This window comes from Prunus persica, chromosome G3, assembly GCF_000346465.2.
Source record: "Prunus persica cultivar Lovell chromosome G3, Prunus_persica_NCBIv2, whole genome shotgun sequence".
NCBI lineage: Eukaryota > Viridiplantae > Streptophyta > Magnoliopsida > Rosales > Rosaceae > Prunus > Prunus persica.
In genome coordinates, this window is record NC_034011.1 from 3,120,888 (window position 1) to 3,139,184 (window position 18,297).

The 18,297-nt window shown below is 35.7% G+C and overlaps 4 protein-coding genes across 13 annotated transcripts in view; 2 read left to right on the forward strand and 2 right to left on the reverse strand.

Moving 5' to 3' along the window:
- On the forward strand, positions 878–6,479 carry LOC18782250 (nuclear transcription factor Y subunit A-3). Of its 7 annotated transcripts, none has more exons than XM_020560641.1 (7): positions 878–1,698; positions 3,037–3,098; positions 3,178–3,481; positions 3,903–4,012; positions 4,085–4,159; positions 5,329–5,499; positions 5,626–6,479. In XM_020560641.1, the coding sequence occupies exons 3-7, from the start codon at positions 3,181–3,183 to the stop codon at positions 5,998–6,000; spliced, it is 1,032 nt and encodes a 343-aa protein (XP_020416230.1). In that variant the 5' UTR covers positions 878–1,698; positions 3,037–3,098; positions 3,178–3,180; the 3' UTR covers positions 6,001–6,479. The 7 variants fall into 7 exon arrangements, with proteins under 7 accessions (XP_020416230.1, XP_020416232.1, XP_020416233.1 ...); XM_020560643.1 differs by having other exon boundaries at positions 911–1,698; positions 2,989–3,098; XM_020560644.1 differs by having other exon boundaries at positions 911–1,698; positions 3,040–3,098.
- Positions 7,628–11,608, forward strand: LOC18783522 (PHD finger protein ALFIN-LIKE 4). 2 transcript variants are annotated; one of them, XM_007217688.2, is made up of 5 exons: positions 7,628–7,806; positions 9,271–9,303; positions 10,307–10,535; positions 10,680–10,812; positions 11,121–11,608. In XM_007217688.2, exons 1-5 carry the CDS (start codon positions 7,704–7,706, stop codon positions 11,391–11,393), a joined length of 771 nt encoding a protein of 256 aa, XP_007217750.1. In that variant the 5' UTR covers positions 7,628–7,703; the 3' UTR covers positions 11,394–11,608. The 2 variants fall into 2 exon arrangements, with proteins under 2 accessions (XP_007217750.1, XP_007217751.1); XM_007217689.2 differs by having other exon boundaries at positions 7,642–7,806; positions 11,118–11,608.
- Positions 14,042–16,265, reverse strand: LOC18784381 (solute carrier family 25 member 44). Its single transcript, XM_007215566.2, has one exon. It carries the CDS (start codon positions 15,381–15,383, stop codon positions 14,337–14,339), a length of 1,047 nt encoding a protein of 348 aa, XP_007215628.1. The 5' UTR covers positions 15,384–16,265; the 3' UTR covers positions 14,042–14,336.
- LOC18782305 (midasin) overlaps positions 17,116–18,297 on the reverse strand; it is a 38,130-nt gene continuing 36,948 nt past the window's right edge. For all 3 annotated transcript variants that reach the window (XM_020559106.1, XM_020559105.1, XM_020559104.1), the window contains 4 exons: positions 18,015–18,194; positions 17,822–17,920; positions 17,463–17,588; positions 17,116–17,344 (listed from right to left, as the gene is read on the reverse strand). In XM_020559106.1, coding sequence (XP_020414695.1) covers positions 17,306–17,344; positions 17,463–17,588; positions 17,822–17,920; positions 18,015–18,194 — 444 coding nt within the window. In that variant the 3' untranslated portion in view covers positions 17,116–17,305. The remainder of the gene's footprint in view (positions 17,345–17,462; positions 17,589–17,821; positions 17,921–18,014; positions 18,195–18,297) is intronic.

An 18,297-nucleotide genomic window follows, 5' to 3' on the forward strand; every position in this document is an offset into this window, starting at 1 on the left:
GAACACACATAAGAAGAGAAAAACTTCTCTCTCTCTCCATCTAAATTCTCTCTCAATTTCCTCTCCAAATTCTCTAGTTTATAACACTTCCATAGCAAGTAGGGAATTATGGCAGAATATTCCTCAAATGATACTAATACTGGTGATACTTGTTTGGCAACTTTTCTTGGGGACCATTTTGATGTTAATTTTGAGGTTAGATACGGAAAGTCTCTTGAAATTCATTTGTCCCTATGGTAGAGGTATATTACATACTCTTGTAGATATATTATCCTATGGTGTATGTATATTGTTCTATTGCCTATTGCATAGGTATATGTGTTTTTCATATTTTTGACAATGCATAATAGTATTTTGTGTACATTTATTTATTTATAGATAACATATAATTTTTATTTGTCTATTTTTGTATCTAACTTATAGGTAGTCTTCTAATTTATGTTCCTAATTTGTAGTCTTTTAATTTATGTTCCTGACTTATAGGTAACACGATTTATCACTAAATTTTTTCTATTGCTAATAATAACCTGAATAATTGGTATAATATGTGGATCTTTATTTTTCATTGATTAAATTATATCCATATATAGGAAAATATTATCAAGGAAAGAATTCAAAATTTAAATTCTAAAATTCAATTACAAGAAAATAATGTATTAAATTTAGATTTTCAATGTGTTTTTCTTATTTACCTCGAAGGTAAAATCGACAGCAAAAAAAGTAATAAAGGTCAAAGGACCTACATCAAAAACTAAAAATATGTGAATTAAATTCAATAACAGCTAATCATTTTGGACCTAGATCTAAAAAACCCTAACTATTAAGCAACTGTTCCCAGCACGGTAACACTAGGAATGGTAGGAAACATGTTACCAGAAGGACGGCGATGGGATTCTCCAACGCATGAGAATTATGAGGAAGAGATGACCGTTGGATGGTGGGGACAGCAGGCGTTACGTGATCCAACGGTTCCTCGATAGCCGGAGCATTTGGACATGCGAAGAAGTCCCGTCGTTGACTAAGAATACGGTCTACCTTCCAAGCGCACCAGGATCGCGTGGTTCAGAACCAGCTGAAGATCCAAGGGCGGCTAGTCGTCTACCTGGCCAAGTAGTGAATGCGTACGTATTTATGTATTTTATTTATTTATTTGGTTTTATTTTTAATTTAATTTTTGTTTTTCTGGGTGTAAATGAATTTTCTTTTTGTATGAAAATGAAAATTCAGAGTATTTATTTATTTTTTGAGGAGCAGAAGACGACAAAAAGCGAACTGCGAAGGAAAGAGACGAAGTACCAAACGAGAAAAATTTATCCAAAGAAAATGTTGGCAATAAATAATCACAAGTTAAATTAAATGACACGTAGAACAATATTAGTTTATATGAGAGGGAGAGAGAGAGAGATGGGAAGGTGGTGAAAGGAGGGAGGTGAGGTGGTGGGGTGAGGAGATTGAATTGTGACTTTGTGAGTGCGTTTAATGCAAGGAAATCTGTCGTTTAAGGAAATGAAAGATGGAGCCCTTGCACCAAATAAGCCAAACCAAATGAGAGTAAGTTTTTGAGAGAGAGAGAGAGAGAGAGAGAGAGAGAGAGAGAGTCTGCTTTGTGGGTTTAAGGAAGAAGAAGACATGCACAATTCAGAGCTTACAACAAAACCCATTTCTTAATTCCAATCACTTTACCATATTATCCCAAAGGTGTCCCTTCTCTCACTACTCACTCACTCTTTTTGCTTAAATTTCATGCCTTTTTTCTTGACCTGGGTTTGTTTTGTTTTTCTTTCTTTCCTTTTAGTTTGTCTGAACTTCACTGGTAAATATATATTTTTTCTTTAAAAAAAGTGAATTCTGTTATTCAAATTTTTCTGCTTGGTAGCGAGCCTGTGGTTTGTTTGCATGTGGAGCTTAAGATGGTGAGGTTGGTTTTCTACTGTTTTTTTTGGTTTGAGATGATGGGTTTCTTATTTTGGGTATGACTTTTGTTTTGTTTTTGGTTTTGATAATTATTTTGGGTAAGACTTCAGAGTCATATGTTTTCCTGATTTGGGAGGAGTTATTGTTGTTGGGCGCAATTGTCATTATTTTGTCCTTGTTTGGGATTTTAATTCTTGGTATTGCATGTTTAAAATGGTTTCCAATTTGAGAATGGGCTTTCTGATAAAGTATGGAGTTTTGTTGTGTGAGAGTTTTTCAACATTTTCAGCCCTGCCTTTTCCTTCTTTTGTGTTTTTTTCATTTCGTAATTGAAGTATATGTTTAAAAAAAAAAAAAAACTAAATTAATATTCATTTGCTTTACACATTCTGATATTTAACAAAATTCATAGTTGATTACCTAATTTGGTATTTTTGTTGTGGAGCATAATATATGCTTGTCTTTTCCCCCTTGATATAGAAAACAGTAGCGCTGTGTATATCTAGTGATTTGATTGGAGCTGTCTTCCATGCCTTTTAAGTACTTCAATGTTTTGTTGATATTAGGATTGAGGGAAAGAAGGGTGTTTGCATGTGTTTTGGGTTTCTGCATTTTATCAATATCCAAATTAGTACTATATATGGTTTAGAAATCATCACTACACCCAGTGACCGAGATTATAGCTTGGTACTTGTATCGAATTCTAACAGATGGAAGAGATGGAGGTCTGCCTTGCTGATATGCAATGCGGAGGATAAGTTGATCTGAATCCTATTTGGTCCCAGATATGTTTGAATATCTTTTTATCATCCCCTAGATAGTTTTCCCTCCACCTATGGTTCTTACTGGAGTTTTATATCCACCACTTAGGATCCTGTGTATGTGGCATGCCGTATAGTATACTAGTATATCTGCTGCATCAACTCTTGTTGGTGTGCCCTTTTGGGTACAGTGGATGTGATATATCTTCTGTTATGCATTATGTTTACTATCAGTACCGTAGTTCACTCAAGCAATGTTATATTGTTCTTTCCTCTTAAATTGATTTATTAATTTCGGTATTGCAATTTGCAGTGCATATGAAAAGTTAATTTACCAACGTTCTTTATGACTTGAATGTAGTAGCATTGTCGCAGTTTGCATTCCTGGTTGCTGATGAGTGGACAATTGAAGTAAAAGTTCAGGTTTTTCTCTTTTAACATATTTGAAGATCTATAAATTTTCAACGCCACAATTTGTAGACAACCTGAATCATTGTTTTAGACAATGCAGAATTTGTATAAGCAAAACTCTGATATTGGTTCTGCACATTCGACATTTCCATTCATTGTTGGATCATCATCATGGGAGTATTCTACTGATACACATGTCCAACAGTCTACCTCCAAAAGTTTAATCTTCAGGATGGGCGCACCTCTACAAAATTGTCATAACAGAAAGCAATCTGGAATTCACTTTCAAGATCAAGATTCGTCGTCAACTCAATCAACTGGTCAATCTCATTCTGAAGTGGATAGTATGAAAGAAGGCAACCCATGTGGGGAAGGCATAGTTTCAGCACAATCAGGTTCGTTAATCTCTATGTTTTCGTTCCCTTATTTTTCCTTTTACCTCCCTTCAAACCTATGCTTGTGGAAACTGGCTTCTCATTGATGCTTCTACGGATTTTTTGTTCCTTATATGTAGATATGTTCTGTATATATGGGGTTATTAGTGCTTTTTTTGTTTGTTTGACAAGAAACAGAATAATTGTGAAAGAGATAATCGATTCTACATTTATGTACCACTTGGAGTAATGTTCAGCAACAATGATCTGGAGATTAATGCTCCTTATTCCATTTGCCAAAACTTGTATCAATGTGGTCTGAGTTGGCTTACCACTGTACTTATCAGAGAACTTCCCCCAATAAAGTAATGGGATCTTCACATTGATTTCCTTTGTTACGACGCATGAACAATATCTAATTTGGTTAGTCTTGGTCATGCAGGATATAATGAAAGACAAGGGAAGCCTGTTGGTGGTCACCTGAAATCACTCTCGTCAATGGCAAGTCAGGGCTTTGTCTTCCCGTCACAACTTGATTTTAGCCACCCAATGGTAAGTTGAGATCTGCTTGTGTTTTGTCTTGCCGAAAGCTGGGAATCTTATACTTTTTCTGATTACATTCAGGGTCACATTCCATTCCACTATGCTGAACCATACTTTGGTAGCTTACTTGCTGCTGCTTGTGGGCCACAAGCTACGGTGAGTGCTTGAAAGTGAATACTAATAGAACCTCTTTTCTAATTTGTGTTAGCTTGCTTTCAATAGTATGTTGGGAACCTAAAAATTATGCTTTTCAATATTTTCCACATCAAATTATATCAATAGAGTTCAAATTATATTAGAACTTGAAAATTCTGAGTAGTAAAATGAGGCTTTGTCATTCCCTTCAATGTGATTGCGCAAAATCTTGAACAATATATGGTGCCTTTGGCATTAAACTATGTTTCTATGTTGTTAATAGAAGTAATCATGAAGGGCATGCCTTCACCCAGAGAGCACATAATAGATTCTTTCAATTTGCAGGATTTTCAAAACATGAAAATCAATCTTGGAGGAAGTTTTAAATGGCTGTTTTTTCCAATTATTCTGCAGATGCTACAACATTAGGTCCAGCTTTGAGGATGCATTAATTAAATTTTCTTCATTATGACAATTGCAACCTCAATACTGTCAAAATGAGCATAAAAGGAAATTTTGGAATCTTGTGTAGGACAGTGTTCATGCATGTTGCACTTCAAACTGTTCATTCTCTTTTTACAGTGCCAAGGCTATATGCCTGTCTTCATTATCAACTCATCATAAGAATTTTCAAGGTTTAGACCCTAAATATTTTTAGCCATGTAGCACCTTCCTAGGCATCTTTTCTTGCAAATTGTTTAAAGTCAATGTACAACAGAGAGTTTGATATTCTTAAAGTAGGTTTGCTAATGTGTTTTCTTGCTATCTTATAAATTTTGATTCTATTTTGCTTTGCATCTCCTTTGCTCTTATTCTTTTCTGTTCTCCTTTATTAATAATTATTTATAGTAATAAAGTTTCTTCTTGCGTATTTATTAACCCTAGACCAGTTCTTTATGAAGTTCAACCATCAAGGCATAGATGCAAAATGAGTGAGGAATCTTGAAGACCTATTATTGTTGGGATCAAAATACTAAAGTTTTATAAGATATTATATTATATCTCTTCTGTGGTTCTACCTTGTGGATTCTACAATTTAGTGGTTTTGATATAGATTCTGATTCTTTTGCCCTTTAATCGAACCATGACCTGAAGATTTATAAAAATAGACCACATCTGGTGGTTTTTGCATAAGAATGTGCCTCTTCTGTTTCCATTTTATGAGATATTCATCATTTAAATGTCTCCAGATTCATCATCCCCAGGTGATGGGGATTACTCCTGCTAGGGTTCCCTTGCCTCTTGATCTTACAGAAGATGAACCCATTTATGTAAATGCAAAACAGTATCGTGCAATCCTAAGGAGGAGACAATATCGTGCCAAGCTTGAAGCTCAGAACAAACTCGTCAAAATTCGTAAGGTATGTGAAGTGTTTTTTTATTGATTTGTAAATGTCTCTGTGCAGGGCTTTATGTTAAGGAGACTTGTACTGTTTTGACTGACAAAAGCATTTTCTCTAAGAAAGGCCATTCTGAAATATGTGCAGCCCTATCTTCACGAATCTCGGCATGTTCATGCATTAAAGAGGGCTAGAGGATCTGGTGGCCGCTTTCTCAACATGAAGAAGGTCCAAGATTCCAAGCCTAATACAACAAACAGAGTGGATGTTTCAGGCTCAGCTCAGCTACATTTGACCAGAAATATGTCCGAATCCGAAGTTCTTGAGCCTGACAACTATAGAGATGGTGCTTCCACTACTTCTTGCTCTGAAGTCACAAGCACTTCCAACAGTGATAATATCTTTCCACGGCAAGATTTCAGGTTCTCTGGCTACCCCTCTCACATTGGTGGGACCATGCAAGTTCCCTTTGTTGATGTGCGTGGTGGTGGGAACCAGCACCATATTTCCCTCCTCCGGTGAACAATCACCATAGCAGTCAGTGTTCAGTGTTCTGTTGGAGAATACGACTGCTATGTTCCCTCGGGAAGTCATCCTTGGCTCTGTTAAAGTTCCTTTCTATTGTTCCTTCGGGAAGTCATCCTTGGCTCTGTTGAAGTTTCCTTTCGAATTCCCACGGGAAGTCATCCTCGGCTCAGTTACGTTTCAAATTCCCTCGGGAAGTCATTCTCGGCTCAGTTACGTTTCGAATTCCTTTTGGAAGTCATCCTCCGCTCTGTTGAAGTTTCCTTTTTCTAGTTAACCTTTATATTTAGTTTTTGGGCAAACACAAGCATTCCTGATGAACTATGGTTAACTGATAGATGGTGACAAGAACATAATTACTCTTGGGTGTGATAAATAATCTGCGTATTTGTGCAGACAATTGACCATGGATTTAAAAGTTTTTGTAAGTGATGAAAAATTATGTTTGTGCAGAAAACTAACCTTGGTTTTGAAAATTCTATTGATTGCTCAAAGTAAAAGTGCTAGTTCCGGATTTCCAAGCAAATAATGCCAAAAAAGAAATTAAAAATAATAATTGATCTGATTAATTATTTAAGGTTCCTTCATGGCTTTAAAATGAACCTTGATGATGCGCTCTACCAGAACACAGTTCATACATGCAACTACATCCTGCCTGCAAGCCTGCAAGGCTGCAAGTTGCAATATCATATAACTGCTAGATGGTCAATCACATTCTTTCCATATGAACTATCAATTGCCTTCATTTATTAAGCGAATGACAAATGTTAGTCCTTTTAGTAAATTTAGGCTTTAGTCACAAAAAAACTTTCATTTTTGGAAAAAGTCAAAGCTTTTTCAAAAAAGACAGAAAAACTTCTTAACTTTCAAATCAAAGATATGCAAATGTAAATGATTCCTTAGAAAATCCAAAAATAAATAAGGGCAATTTTGTCCATTTTGGCTTCTTTTAAAAAATTTCTCTCTCCTTTGGTCTTTTCCAAAGTCTCCATAGTCTTTTTCTTTAATTAAATTATTTCCACTCCCATTTTCTCCTACTCTTATTTTTAAATTTTAATATTGTTATTACAGAACTTTAACTTATAGAAAGTTACTTTTAAAAAAAAAATCTCTGTTTGCCATGGAAAACCATGTCACGGTGTTCATGGATTAACCCCATAAACTAATTGCCAGGTAGGGATAGATAATGGGTACTCATCAATAATATTATTTATACTATATTTGTTGAACTTGTTCACCACCACTCTAATAGAGGTGGGCCTTATTAGCGTATATTTGATAGAGAGAGGTGATTAGCAATATGATCGGTAAATGGAGAAATTATAGAATACTACGATAGTATAGCCACTCGGATACTCATTAGTAGTTGTTAATGGATCAGATTTTGATCCGAATCCGATTAAGGGAGAGTTTTATTTTGTTAAGTGATAATTGGTCATTAGCTGGTTCGGTAGTGTCTCAATTTTGTTAGGAGATTCAAATTTCAGCATGAGTTGTCGAAAAAAAAGATAAAAGGTAAATATAGAACTATATAAGGATCTAACCGCAAATATCAAGAGGGAACAAAAATTAAAATTAAAACAAACCCCAGGACCAAAATTGTAATTCCCCTTTTAACACCTTCGTATACTCTCCCCCTCTCATTTTAGTTTTTGACTTGGTTTTCTCTGACACAGAGAAAGAGAGAGAGAGAGAGAGCAATGAAGGGAGCTGATGCCGCACTCTACAATCCTCGCACAGTCGAGGAGGTTTTCAGAGATTTTAAGGGCCGCAGAGCTGGCATGATCAAGGCTCTCACTTCTGGTCTTTTTCTCTGTCTTTTTCTTTTTTGCTTTTTTTCTTCATTTGTTACGAATTTAGGTTTACTTTGGTTTTTGAGGAAGCCCAGAAAGGAATTTGGTGTTTTTTCACTGATTAATGGGCTTATATTGATTTGATATTTGGAAATTGGTCTTGTGTTTTGGTCGTCGCTTTGTTTCTTTGTTGAATTGGATATTTTTGTACTTACTGGTTTTAGCTTCTGGGTTTGGTTTCAGAGAAAATCTAGAAAGAAAAAGGACAGGAAATTATGAATATTAGCGGTTAATGTTGTTTTGGGTTCGGAATAATTTCCCAGTAGGAAATGGTAGGGAATTCACCCTTGTTTCCCTTCGGAATAGGGTTCGGCTCATTTCTCTTTTCTGTTTGGATTCTGAGAAAGGAAATGGTAGAAGACTGGTAAATTGTGTGCTTAAAGTTCATTTATGAATGGAATTATGCCCTTTGCTTTCATATTTATTCTGCCCTTTTTGGTTTTTGAGCACGTTGAGGATTGTATAAAAAATTCTTTTGATTTTGGAATTCTAAGTTGTTTTATAGCTTTGGTGTTTGGTTTTCAGATAAATTACATGAGAAGAGAAGCTAAAATGATACTTCATGTAGGGTTGTTATATTCGTTTGTGATTTGGAAGAAAATTTCTGACGAGTTCGTTTTACGTTTTGTTTTCTCACAAATTTAGTTTCACTACCATGTATTTAGCGTTGAATTCCATTATTACGTTGAAAATTCTTTCATGTCTTTGTTTTGGGAGTAAATAAAGGTATACCGAAGAAAATGTTTCTCAATTAGATGTTTTTCTTTGTTTTGGAATGGGGAAAAGTGGTTTTATTTGATTAATCTTTAGCTTCTGCAAGAAAGCCGAAAAGGGGGCCTGTCTATAATTGTTTTGTTGTTCATGCAATCTCTGTTTAGAGCAGATTGAGGAGCAGAAGGGAAATGATTTTATTTTTGTAGTGCTTTGGCCCCAATTTTTGTAAACTGAGAAAAGTCAATTACAGTGCTTTTTAGTTAGTGTGAAAATGGAAGGTTTCTAAACTGGGGTAGATATTTGTTCCTTAATTATTTGGAGGATAATTTGCCATTAGCTGTTTTAAAAAAGAAAAACTTAATATTGGGAATTTTGAGTTTGATTATATGTTGCTCGTTTTCTCATGAATCAAGGAATGAATGAATATGTCCACTTATACTCTTTTTATTTTTGATTTAAAGAACCTCTATTTTGATGTGAAGAAAACTTAGGGATACAAAATAGATAAATTTAAAGACCTAGATTTGAATACTGTTGTACTAGATTAACATATTGAGATCAGTTGAATGGAGAGCCATGACATAAGTAAATTGTATGTGTTTTAGTTTTTTGTTGTGCCACTTTAGTTTTATTTTTGAGATGATTTTGAAAAGTTTGTTGGAGCTTTAGTTGTTGCTGATGTTTTAGATTTTTGTTGCAGATGTTGAAAAGTTCTTTCAGATGTGCGATCCTGGTAAGTCCTGTATGCTTTATAAGTTTATTTCATAAATGTGGCTTCCACTTTTAGAATAGCTTGTGTGCTATGTATAAATTATTCCTTTGGGGCTGTAAATGAGAGGTCTGTAACAAATTTGGAACTTAACTAGGTTGTCATTACATTCTTTCAGGAATCTAATATATTGGTCATCGACAATGGCTGTTTGCACTCTTATGTTATGAGAATGTTTAAGGTTCTATATAGGAGCCTCTGGTCAAATAAGTTAATGGAGATGCTTGTGATGTCACTTATCGACAAAAGACAAAAAGAACAGAAAAAAAGAAGCTAAAAATGACCATAGCTTAGTAAGAATTTCTTTGGTCAATTATTTGTTTTTGAAAATTGTGATTAAATCATGGTGTTATTGAGTTCATTCTAAATGATGAAATAATCTATTCTGGGAAACGGCTAAGTAATATGATTTTGAGAATTAAGAAGAAAAGCTAAATTGTCTTTTGTGCATGCTGTGTGTCCCAGGTTTGTCTAAATACAATGTTGCATGTATGCTTGTGTTGTGTTATGAATTATATAATTTTCTTTAGAGCTGTAGTCAAAGGAGAATAATCTATTTTTTGTTTAGCAATGTTGCCTCCTGGACAAGGTTGTTATGAAGTCAAGATGACAATGATGATCATTGTTGTTATTAAGATATAATGTTTGTGCATTATTGTTTTAATGAATTTAATGATTTCTCAGAGTCAATGATAATTATTTTCTTTGAATGGTTGAACCTTCATATAAATTCAAGGCCTCATAAAATCTTTTCAAAGCTTGATCTGTGATACTTTGATGTTCAGAGCTGTTTGACAATTAAAGCTGTATCTAATAGGGGTTTTCCCAGTCCTGGCAAAAAAAAAAAAAAAAAAAAAAAAAAAAAGGGTTTCCAGTCAGTTTTCATTTTTTGGTGTTACTTCCTATTTGTGGCTATGTTTTTGCTGTCTGTTTCAAGCAGTCTTTATGAGCTATTTTCTTCTTACAGAGAAGGAGAATCTTTCCTTATATGGATATCCTAGTGAGCAATGGGAAGTCAACCTACCTGCTGAAGAAGTGCCTCCAGAACTGCCAGAGCCTGCACTTGGTATCAACTTTGCAAGAGATGGTATGCAAGAAAAAGACTGGCTATCTTTGGTTGCTGTTCATAGCGATGCATGGCTAGTTTCTGTTGCCTTCTACTTTGGTGCCAGATTTGGGTTCGATAAGGCTGATAGGTAAGTTGCAACCAATCTGTAGAGTTTATCTTGATCAGACGCTGCATGGTTGCCAGTAAAGTTCATTTTTTGTGTTCTCATTGGTAGATAAACATGAGGTTGTGGGCTTCTGTTAAATATTTTGTTGTTTTTCTTTTGTTGCAGGAAGCGACTTTTTAACATGATTAATGAACTTCCAACAATATTTGAAGTTGTGACTGGTACTGCTAAAAAACAAGTAAAAGAGAAGTCATCTTCAAATCATGGTAGCAACAAATCCAAGTCGAACTCCAAAGCGGTAAAATTACTTTCCATGCGTACTTTTGTTTCAAGAAAATTACATAAAATGGGTAAATCTTGGCAATGCAAAAGATTACATGGAATTTGCAAATAATGGGTTCTATTGATATGTCACCTCAAATGAAAGAGGCATTGTCCCGCTATTGAAACGTGAAGATTCAATTTTTGGTGGTATTTTTTCATCATTAAAGTCTGAATCTGTTTGTGGCTCAGTGGAGTTACCAGGCACCCTGGATTTTAAATGAGTTCAATTCTAATATTTGATGGCAACAATTTGAGTTACTTATTTTTGTCACAAAAAAGCAGCGAGGATCAGAATCTCAGGGAAGACATTCAGAAGTGGTGCAGCCAAAGGACGAAGACGAGGGCTTGGACGAAGAGGAGGAAGATGAACGTGAAGAGACATGCGGGGCATGTGGTGGAGGCGGCCCATCCTCATTAGATGAACCCTGGATTTTTTGTGACTTCTGTGAGACATGGTTCCATATGAAGTGCGTGAAGATAACCCCCGCAAGAGCAAAACAGATTAAGCAGTACAAATGCCCTTCATGCAACAACAAGAGAGCTAGGCCTGATTAAAATTAAATACCCAATAGCTTGATAAATACTCTTATAAGTTTATTCTCTAAAATCTGATCTGTTTAAGACTATTTGTAACCTGCTTTTATAATTTGCTTCTAGTGGTTCTCTTCCAAGCGACGTTTAGTGACAGATTTTCTTCTTTTCTTTTTAGTCCTACGAAACATTTGCGACTTTTTTCATATATCTATCCAAGTAATTCTTAGTATTAAACATCCTCCATTTTTTTTAAGTGTCAATTAAAACTCCTTCATGAAAGGTGGACAATCTTCTTGTCACATGGAATTTTAATTGAATAGTTATTTATTATCTACAGTAAAAGGAACGAGGCATTATGTTACGATTGTTTCTTTTCTTGAAGCAAGTGATTCGGTAATGGCCTTGGATGCGGTTATTAATTCCTAGGGTCTTTTCCACCATGGCACTACTGATTCATGGTTATCCTGTTTAACTCAATTCATGCTTATCTCGATTTCTCGTTACTCTGATTCATGTTTTACTCCGATTTCTAATTAGTAAACATGCCCCAAGTGAATTGGCATATGACCTTAGATGTGGTTAATAGTTATCAGAAAAACCAAACCAACGGGGTCTTAAAAATTCTTGCATACAACGGATGTATTTAATCTAATTCTTGGAGATGCAAAATTATAGGGAGACTTTGGAAAAGCCCAAAGGAGAGAGAAAATTTTTAAAAGAAGCCGAAATGGACAAAATTGCCCTTATTTATTTTTTGATTTCCTAAGGAATCTTTTACATTTGCATGTCTTTGGTTTGAAAGTTGAGAGGTTTTTCTGTCTTTTTTGAAAAAGCTTTGGCTTTTTCCAAAAGTGAAAGTTTTTTTATGGGTAAAACCTAAATTTACTAAAATTTATATGCACATGTGTATTTTTTTTAATATCCTTTGCAAGTAGAACCCACAAGAAAAAAAAGGAAAGAGAAGGTTGGAATCACTCTTCAGAACCCATACAAAATTATGTTGAGAGCCCCACTTGACGTTAGCACACCACTTGGTGTGCTGCAATCCCCAACAGCTTTATGATGAATGACAGAGATGGATTGGAATTCAAAATGGAAGGCCCAGATTTCATGCAATTTGCGTTGCACTTCTAATTGTCTGAAATATTAAAAAAAATGCCTTAAAATGTTTAAAATAAATTATAATTTTTTACATAGATATTTTTATGGTAGTTAGTAGGTAAAATCATATATTCTTCAAATTCAACGCACAAAATTAATTTTAAAAAGTTTAAAAAAAAAGAAGAAGAGTTATAACAAACAAATCAAATATGTATCTTTGTATTTACATAGTTTTTCATTGGAGCAAAAAACACATCTACACCATAGACGTAAAAGGAATGTAAAAATGACTTTACACCCCTAAAAATACACCTCCCACACCCCTAAAAATACACCTCCCACTAGTGATGCTTTTATATAAGATGCCATAATTTTTTTTTAATATTACTATTTTTTCTTCCAAAGACTAGTGTTAAATGAATTTTTTTTCCCATTTTTTGTTTTGACCGAAACAATAAGATATTTATCTTTTGAAAAATGATTTGGCTCATTCAACAGTGTACAACAATGCATGAGCAAGTGTGTTGTGTCTCTTTTGTGCAATTCATGTGTGCTTTTTCATGCTGAGTTGTCGTTTCATGATTTGATTTTTACCTTGCAAAAAGATTATGACAGAAGATGGACCATATCACATGTTGCTTTTGGGCATCAACCTTAAATTCATGCTTAACGTGTCGTGTAAACAATGCATGATACGACTTGTCATCAAAATTCATACGACGTATCATTAAAATTTTACAACCAAATATCATTTTCTCATGTACTGTCATTTTGCATATTTCTAAAAATAAAAGCATTTATGAGCGTGCCCACAAAGTCAGAAACAGATCATCATCAGCATTCTAACTACAAATGATGGATGGATTGTGATATAAAACAACCACTTGCAGAAGTATATATCTCCAAAAAGATTATAAGAGCTTCACAAACCTCAGCAACTACTACAAAGTCCAGCACATGCGTTACATAATCATCCAAATCCGGATGCGCATACAAATATATTAATAATACAAGTTTTTAAAAAAAAACACAAGAACCAAGTTTGTCCCATTGGAAAAAGATTCGTCAAATAAATTATGAATCACAACTATAGAATCGAGAATATAAAAATCTATAAATTTTTGGATGAAAAGACGTGTTGGGTATAGTGTTTGTTTTTTCGAGCCAAAACTAGAAAAGGGAGGGGGAAAAGTCACACACTGGATATTATGAGAGCTTAAACCAATGACCACTTAAAAACACACCAAAGACCTAGGCCAATCTAACACACCCCAATTGATTACACATTAGGGTGTTAACCCCACCATTTTACATTATCCAAAACATATCACATCCAAACCAAATGCAATTGTTTGAGCTTTCCTCCACTAACTAGCATGTGCTCTTTAATTACAAATATTATGAAAAAGAAAAAAAGGAAGAGAGTGGGTATGTGTCACACTATCACTAGTGGATGTGGTTGAGATTTAAAACCAATCCAATTAACATATCAAAAGCAGAGGACTTAGGGTAGAGTCTAAGTTACACTAGAGTCCAGAATTTTCAATCCAAGCAATCTTTGAAAAATCTAAAGCTTCTACAGTAAATCTCATATATGTTACGTTACTGTATGTACAGTACTGCATAAACCAGAAGTTCAACTTCTGCATAAGATCTATATTGAAAACAACATATTTACGCCTGCATTGTATTACATTTGATCAACCAAGTGTGTGCAGGTTAATAAAAAGAAAGAACAAAAACAGAAACAACTTCTTGGTTGCAAATTGCAATGTAAGAAGAGAAAACAACAGAGACAACTTAACAGACAATAACACAGGAATAGACAAAGATCATACATCTGTTTTCTCTACTGTTTGTTTATCATGTCAAAACCTCTTGGTTCTTTGTGGAGAGCCGTTTGAGAAACTCATAGGTGGTGATCATTGTGGTTGCAGAAATCGACATTGAAGCCCACCGCGGCCCCAATCCTCTGTAACAAGCTGTCCATCCACCTTCCCTAACCAGATTCCGAACAGTCTGTCCGATTGTTGGTCCACGCCGGCCATTGTCCTCCCCATCCAAAACTTGCAACCTTGTCTTAACTGTATCGAGGGGCATTGTGATTAGGGCTGACATGCCGCCAGCCATGGCTGCACTGACTCCCTGAACTGCCATTATTGTTTTCGAATCTGGTGTATATGTGGTAACCCCATCCTCATTGCTTTCATCACTTTTCTTACAAAAATGATACCCAACTCCACCCCAAACCATTCTTTGAGCAACAGAGTAAGATGCCCACCAAACTGCATTGGATGGTGCATATGTCAAAATAGATATCCCAAACCCTCTATACAATCCTCTTGGTCCATCCGTCTTAATAATTTTCCTGAATGCATCGATCCCATTAACATATTTACAATCAGCTGCATTAGGATATTTGGAACTTGATTTCACACCACCTTGCACCATGAGTCTCTGACTCACAACATCAACTGGAGTCCACACAATCTGTGCAGCCATTGCCGCACTCAACCCTGCAGCTGCATTGGCAATGGCGGCTGCTGTGGACTCTGAAAACCCTAACCTAATCGTGGCAGTTCCGACTTTACTCTTAGTGACCTCAAGCGCTGCCATGTACAGCGCCCGGGCAGGTATTGTACCCATCAAAGAAGTCCCAAATCCTCTGTACAATGCCCTAAAACCCTCGTGCCTAACCATTGAAATCGCAGTTTTGAGGCAAGAAACTTGGGATTGAGCTACTTGTTGGCGGGTTTTCAACACCACAACAGGGTAAAGAGTCGCCGATACACCCGAAAAAAGAGCTGCTCCGAGGAAGAAGAACTTGGATTTATCAAGCATTTGCCAATCAATTTCAGCGGGAATATGGATTTCTTGCGCCGATTCTTCCTCGGCAGTGCTCAAATTCATCTTAGCCACCTTCTCAACGACTCAAATTTCCCAACTTTGACACAATTCGATTGAACCCAGACCCCAATTACCTCCAAATAACCTTTTAACCCCTCAAAACTTCACAAATTCCAACGTTCAAATCCAGAATCTCCTCCAGTCTCGCCCCAGTTCTATCTACAAACCCTATCTGTACAAAATTTACAAATCGAAAAATAAAAACTACTTGCGCGGGCTGTACAGTATTGAAGCCTTCAAATATGATACAGATTTGATAAGTTCCATAATTAAAAGGGGTCGATATCAACGAATCAGCGTCTTTTTCCTCCTGTGGAACCAGGTCTTGGATCGGACAAGAACCGCACCGAATGCATCTAACATTTTTAGATACAAGAACGAAGCGTATCGAAGAATCTTACCCGGAAAGAGATCATCGGTAGCCGGAGAAGCTCGCCGGGGCAAGCTAGGGTTCCGATGGACATCAAACAGAGAGAGAGAGAGAATTAGAGAGGAGAGAGAGGGGGAGGGAAATGGTGGGTAATATGGCGTGTCTTATTTTAGGCGGAGGCTAAACAAGGAGGAGGAACTGACACATGTCGGTTATGGATTAGGGTGGTGGCGATTTATAGCTGTTTGCTTTGTTTTGTTTTTGTTCGGTTGCAAACTTGCAGGTGGAGGCGGGTTGCCCGAGCGACAGTGGATGACGTGTCTGATCCTATCCATTTTGGAGAAAGAAAATAACTATTTAATGTACGTGGGTCCCTCGCTCCCTACAAATTTCTTTGCTAATTGCACTTTAGCAATTTGCTTCTAAATAAATCGTGTAATTATTCAACAAGCCAAATTCCTTTATTAAAAAAAAAATTAATAATAAAAAAATCAAATGTATCCAACAAGAGAAACCATGGCCCAGACAAATCCTCTAGATTTTGTTGCCAATAATAAAAAATCTAGTTTATCTTATCTTTTTATTTATTTTGTTTCATAATTTCACATGATAAGAAAGGTGAAGATATTTATCAAAGACCAAAAAAAGAGAGATTTATTTTGTCTCATAATTTCACATGATAAGAAAGATAATTTCACATGATAAGAAATGTGAAGATATTTATCAAAGACCAAAAAAAGAGAGATTTATTTTGTCTCATAATTTCGCATGATAAGAAAGGTGAAGATATTTATTGAAGACCGAAAAAAGAGAGATGGAGATGAAGAGAGTGTACATACGGATTAATCACGTAACTCATCAAGTGGTGAGAGAGATAAACTGTGCACTACTGAATTAGACACTTCAGCTGATTGGGGTTGTTTTGGCAAAAAGGGCTGCGGTTAAATCAAGATAGCCAGGCAAAACTTTATGAGTCATTGAAACAACAGTAACCTTCCTTTTATATTTCTGGGATTTAATGGCCTTTGATCCTGCCTTATATTCAATTCAGGGAGAAACCGTGCCGAAGTCAGTGGGGGTATAGCTCAGTTTTTAGGGAATTATAACCAGGTGCTTGACTGTTGAAAACAGCTGGTCACTTTGCCCATTATGAGACCAAGATAAGCATGAAATAATTCTATGGTCACTTACATTTGGTCAATTAGCATCCTCTGCTACAAATTCGACAAGTTATCTCCTAATGCCATACTTTAGACACGGAAGAAAAAACGTCGACAAAACCTGGCTGGTGAACATATCCTCCGCACAACAAAATAATAAAGAATGATTTTTATTTATTTATGCTGCTTAGAAAAAGGCCAAGAATGCAGAACTTGTAGATCTTCATTGATGAGGATTGTAATTGTTTCCTGTACAAGTTTTTCCCTTTGTTGGGTGTTTCCCTATACAAGTTTCTATACTTGGGATAACAAATCTACCTTTTATGGTTTTGGCTACCAATAAGCATCGTCTTCATTCTCCAGTTAACCTGCTATGATTCTATGGAAAATGACCTTTAAGCCACTCCAGTGTTTTTGCATGCCTGCTCAAACCACTGCAAACAGCAAGTTAAAGATTTCAGATAATAGAAAAGCAACAAGTTTTTATTTTATTCTCAAATTTTGGGGTCAAACAGATGCGGGCATGCAAAATTTAAACCATTATGTGCTTACCTGTCTTAGTAAATCAGCAAGAGTCCTAGGAAGTGCTTCAATGTTCCTTAGTACAATGTAGAATGGGAAAGGAAAAGAGTCCATGTACTTCGAAAATTTAATATTCCCACCCTCGAAAGATGCTTCCTACAAAGATGCATTGCACGAAAGAAAATCCTGGAATTAGATATCCACTTTTCCAACGAAACCAAAAAGAGGAAATTTACAGATGTTATACTTTAAAAGAAGGGTAAGCAGCCATTTTATATAGTTCAAGTCCTTAATATACCTTAAAAAATCATAGAGGGAAATTAACAGTTGCGTGATAGGTCAGGGAGTAAAATGGCTGTTAACCCTAAAAAGAAAGTATGGAGAATTACCATGAGATCCATTATGGACTCTTGTGGATTATCAAGAAGCAAAAATGCAACCATACGTTTCCTAGCTAAGGCATCCCTGACACACTGCTTCAAGTTCTCCTGCAAAGATGAAATTTAAATACAAAGAAAATAAAACTGAAGACAAGCAGCAACAACAGCCCCTTGGCCACTTAAAAAAGAAAAAGAAAGTTACTTTCTCATGGAAACGACCATCCGCAATAATCAAAACGAGCTGTTCTAGTGGGTTCCATCCAGAGGGAAGTCGTGCTCTTGCAACTGCTTCATCTAGCTTCTTGTTTAGATACTTCAAAAGATCAACAACTGGTTCATCAGCAATAGTATTCTCCTGCTTGAATGACAAACTCGAGATCATCTGCACAACAATCAGTAAGACACTTTAGATGCTATATACCATGGGACAGAATAACTACTGAATAGAAATATGAAAATAAGGATCTATGATGTTATTTATTTAC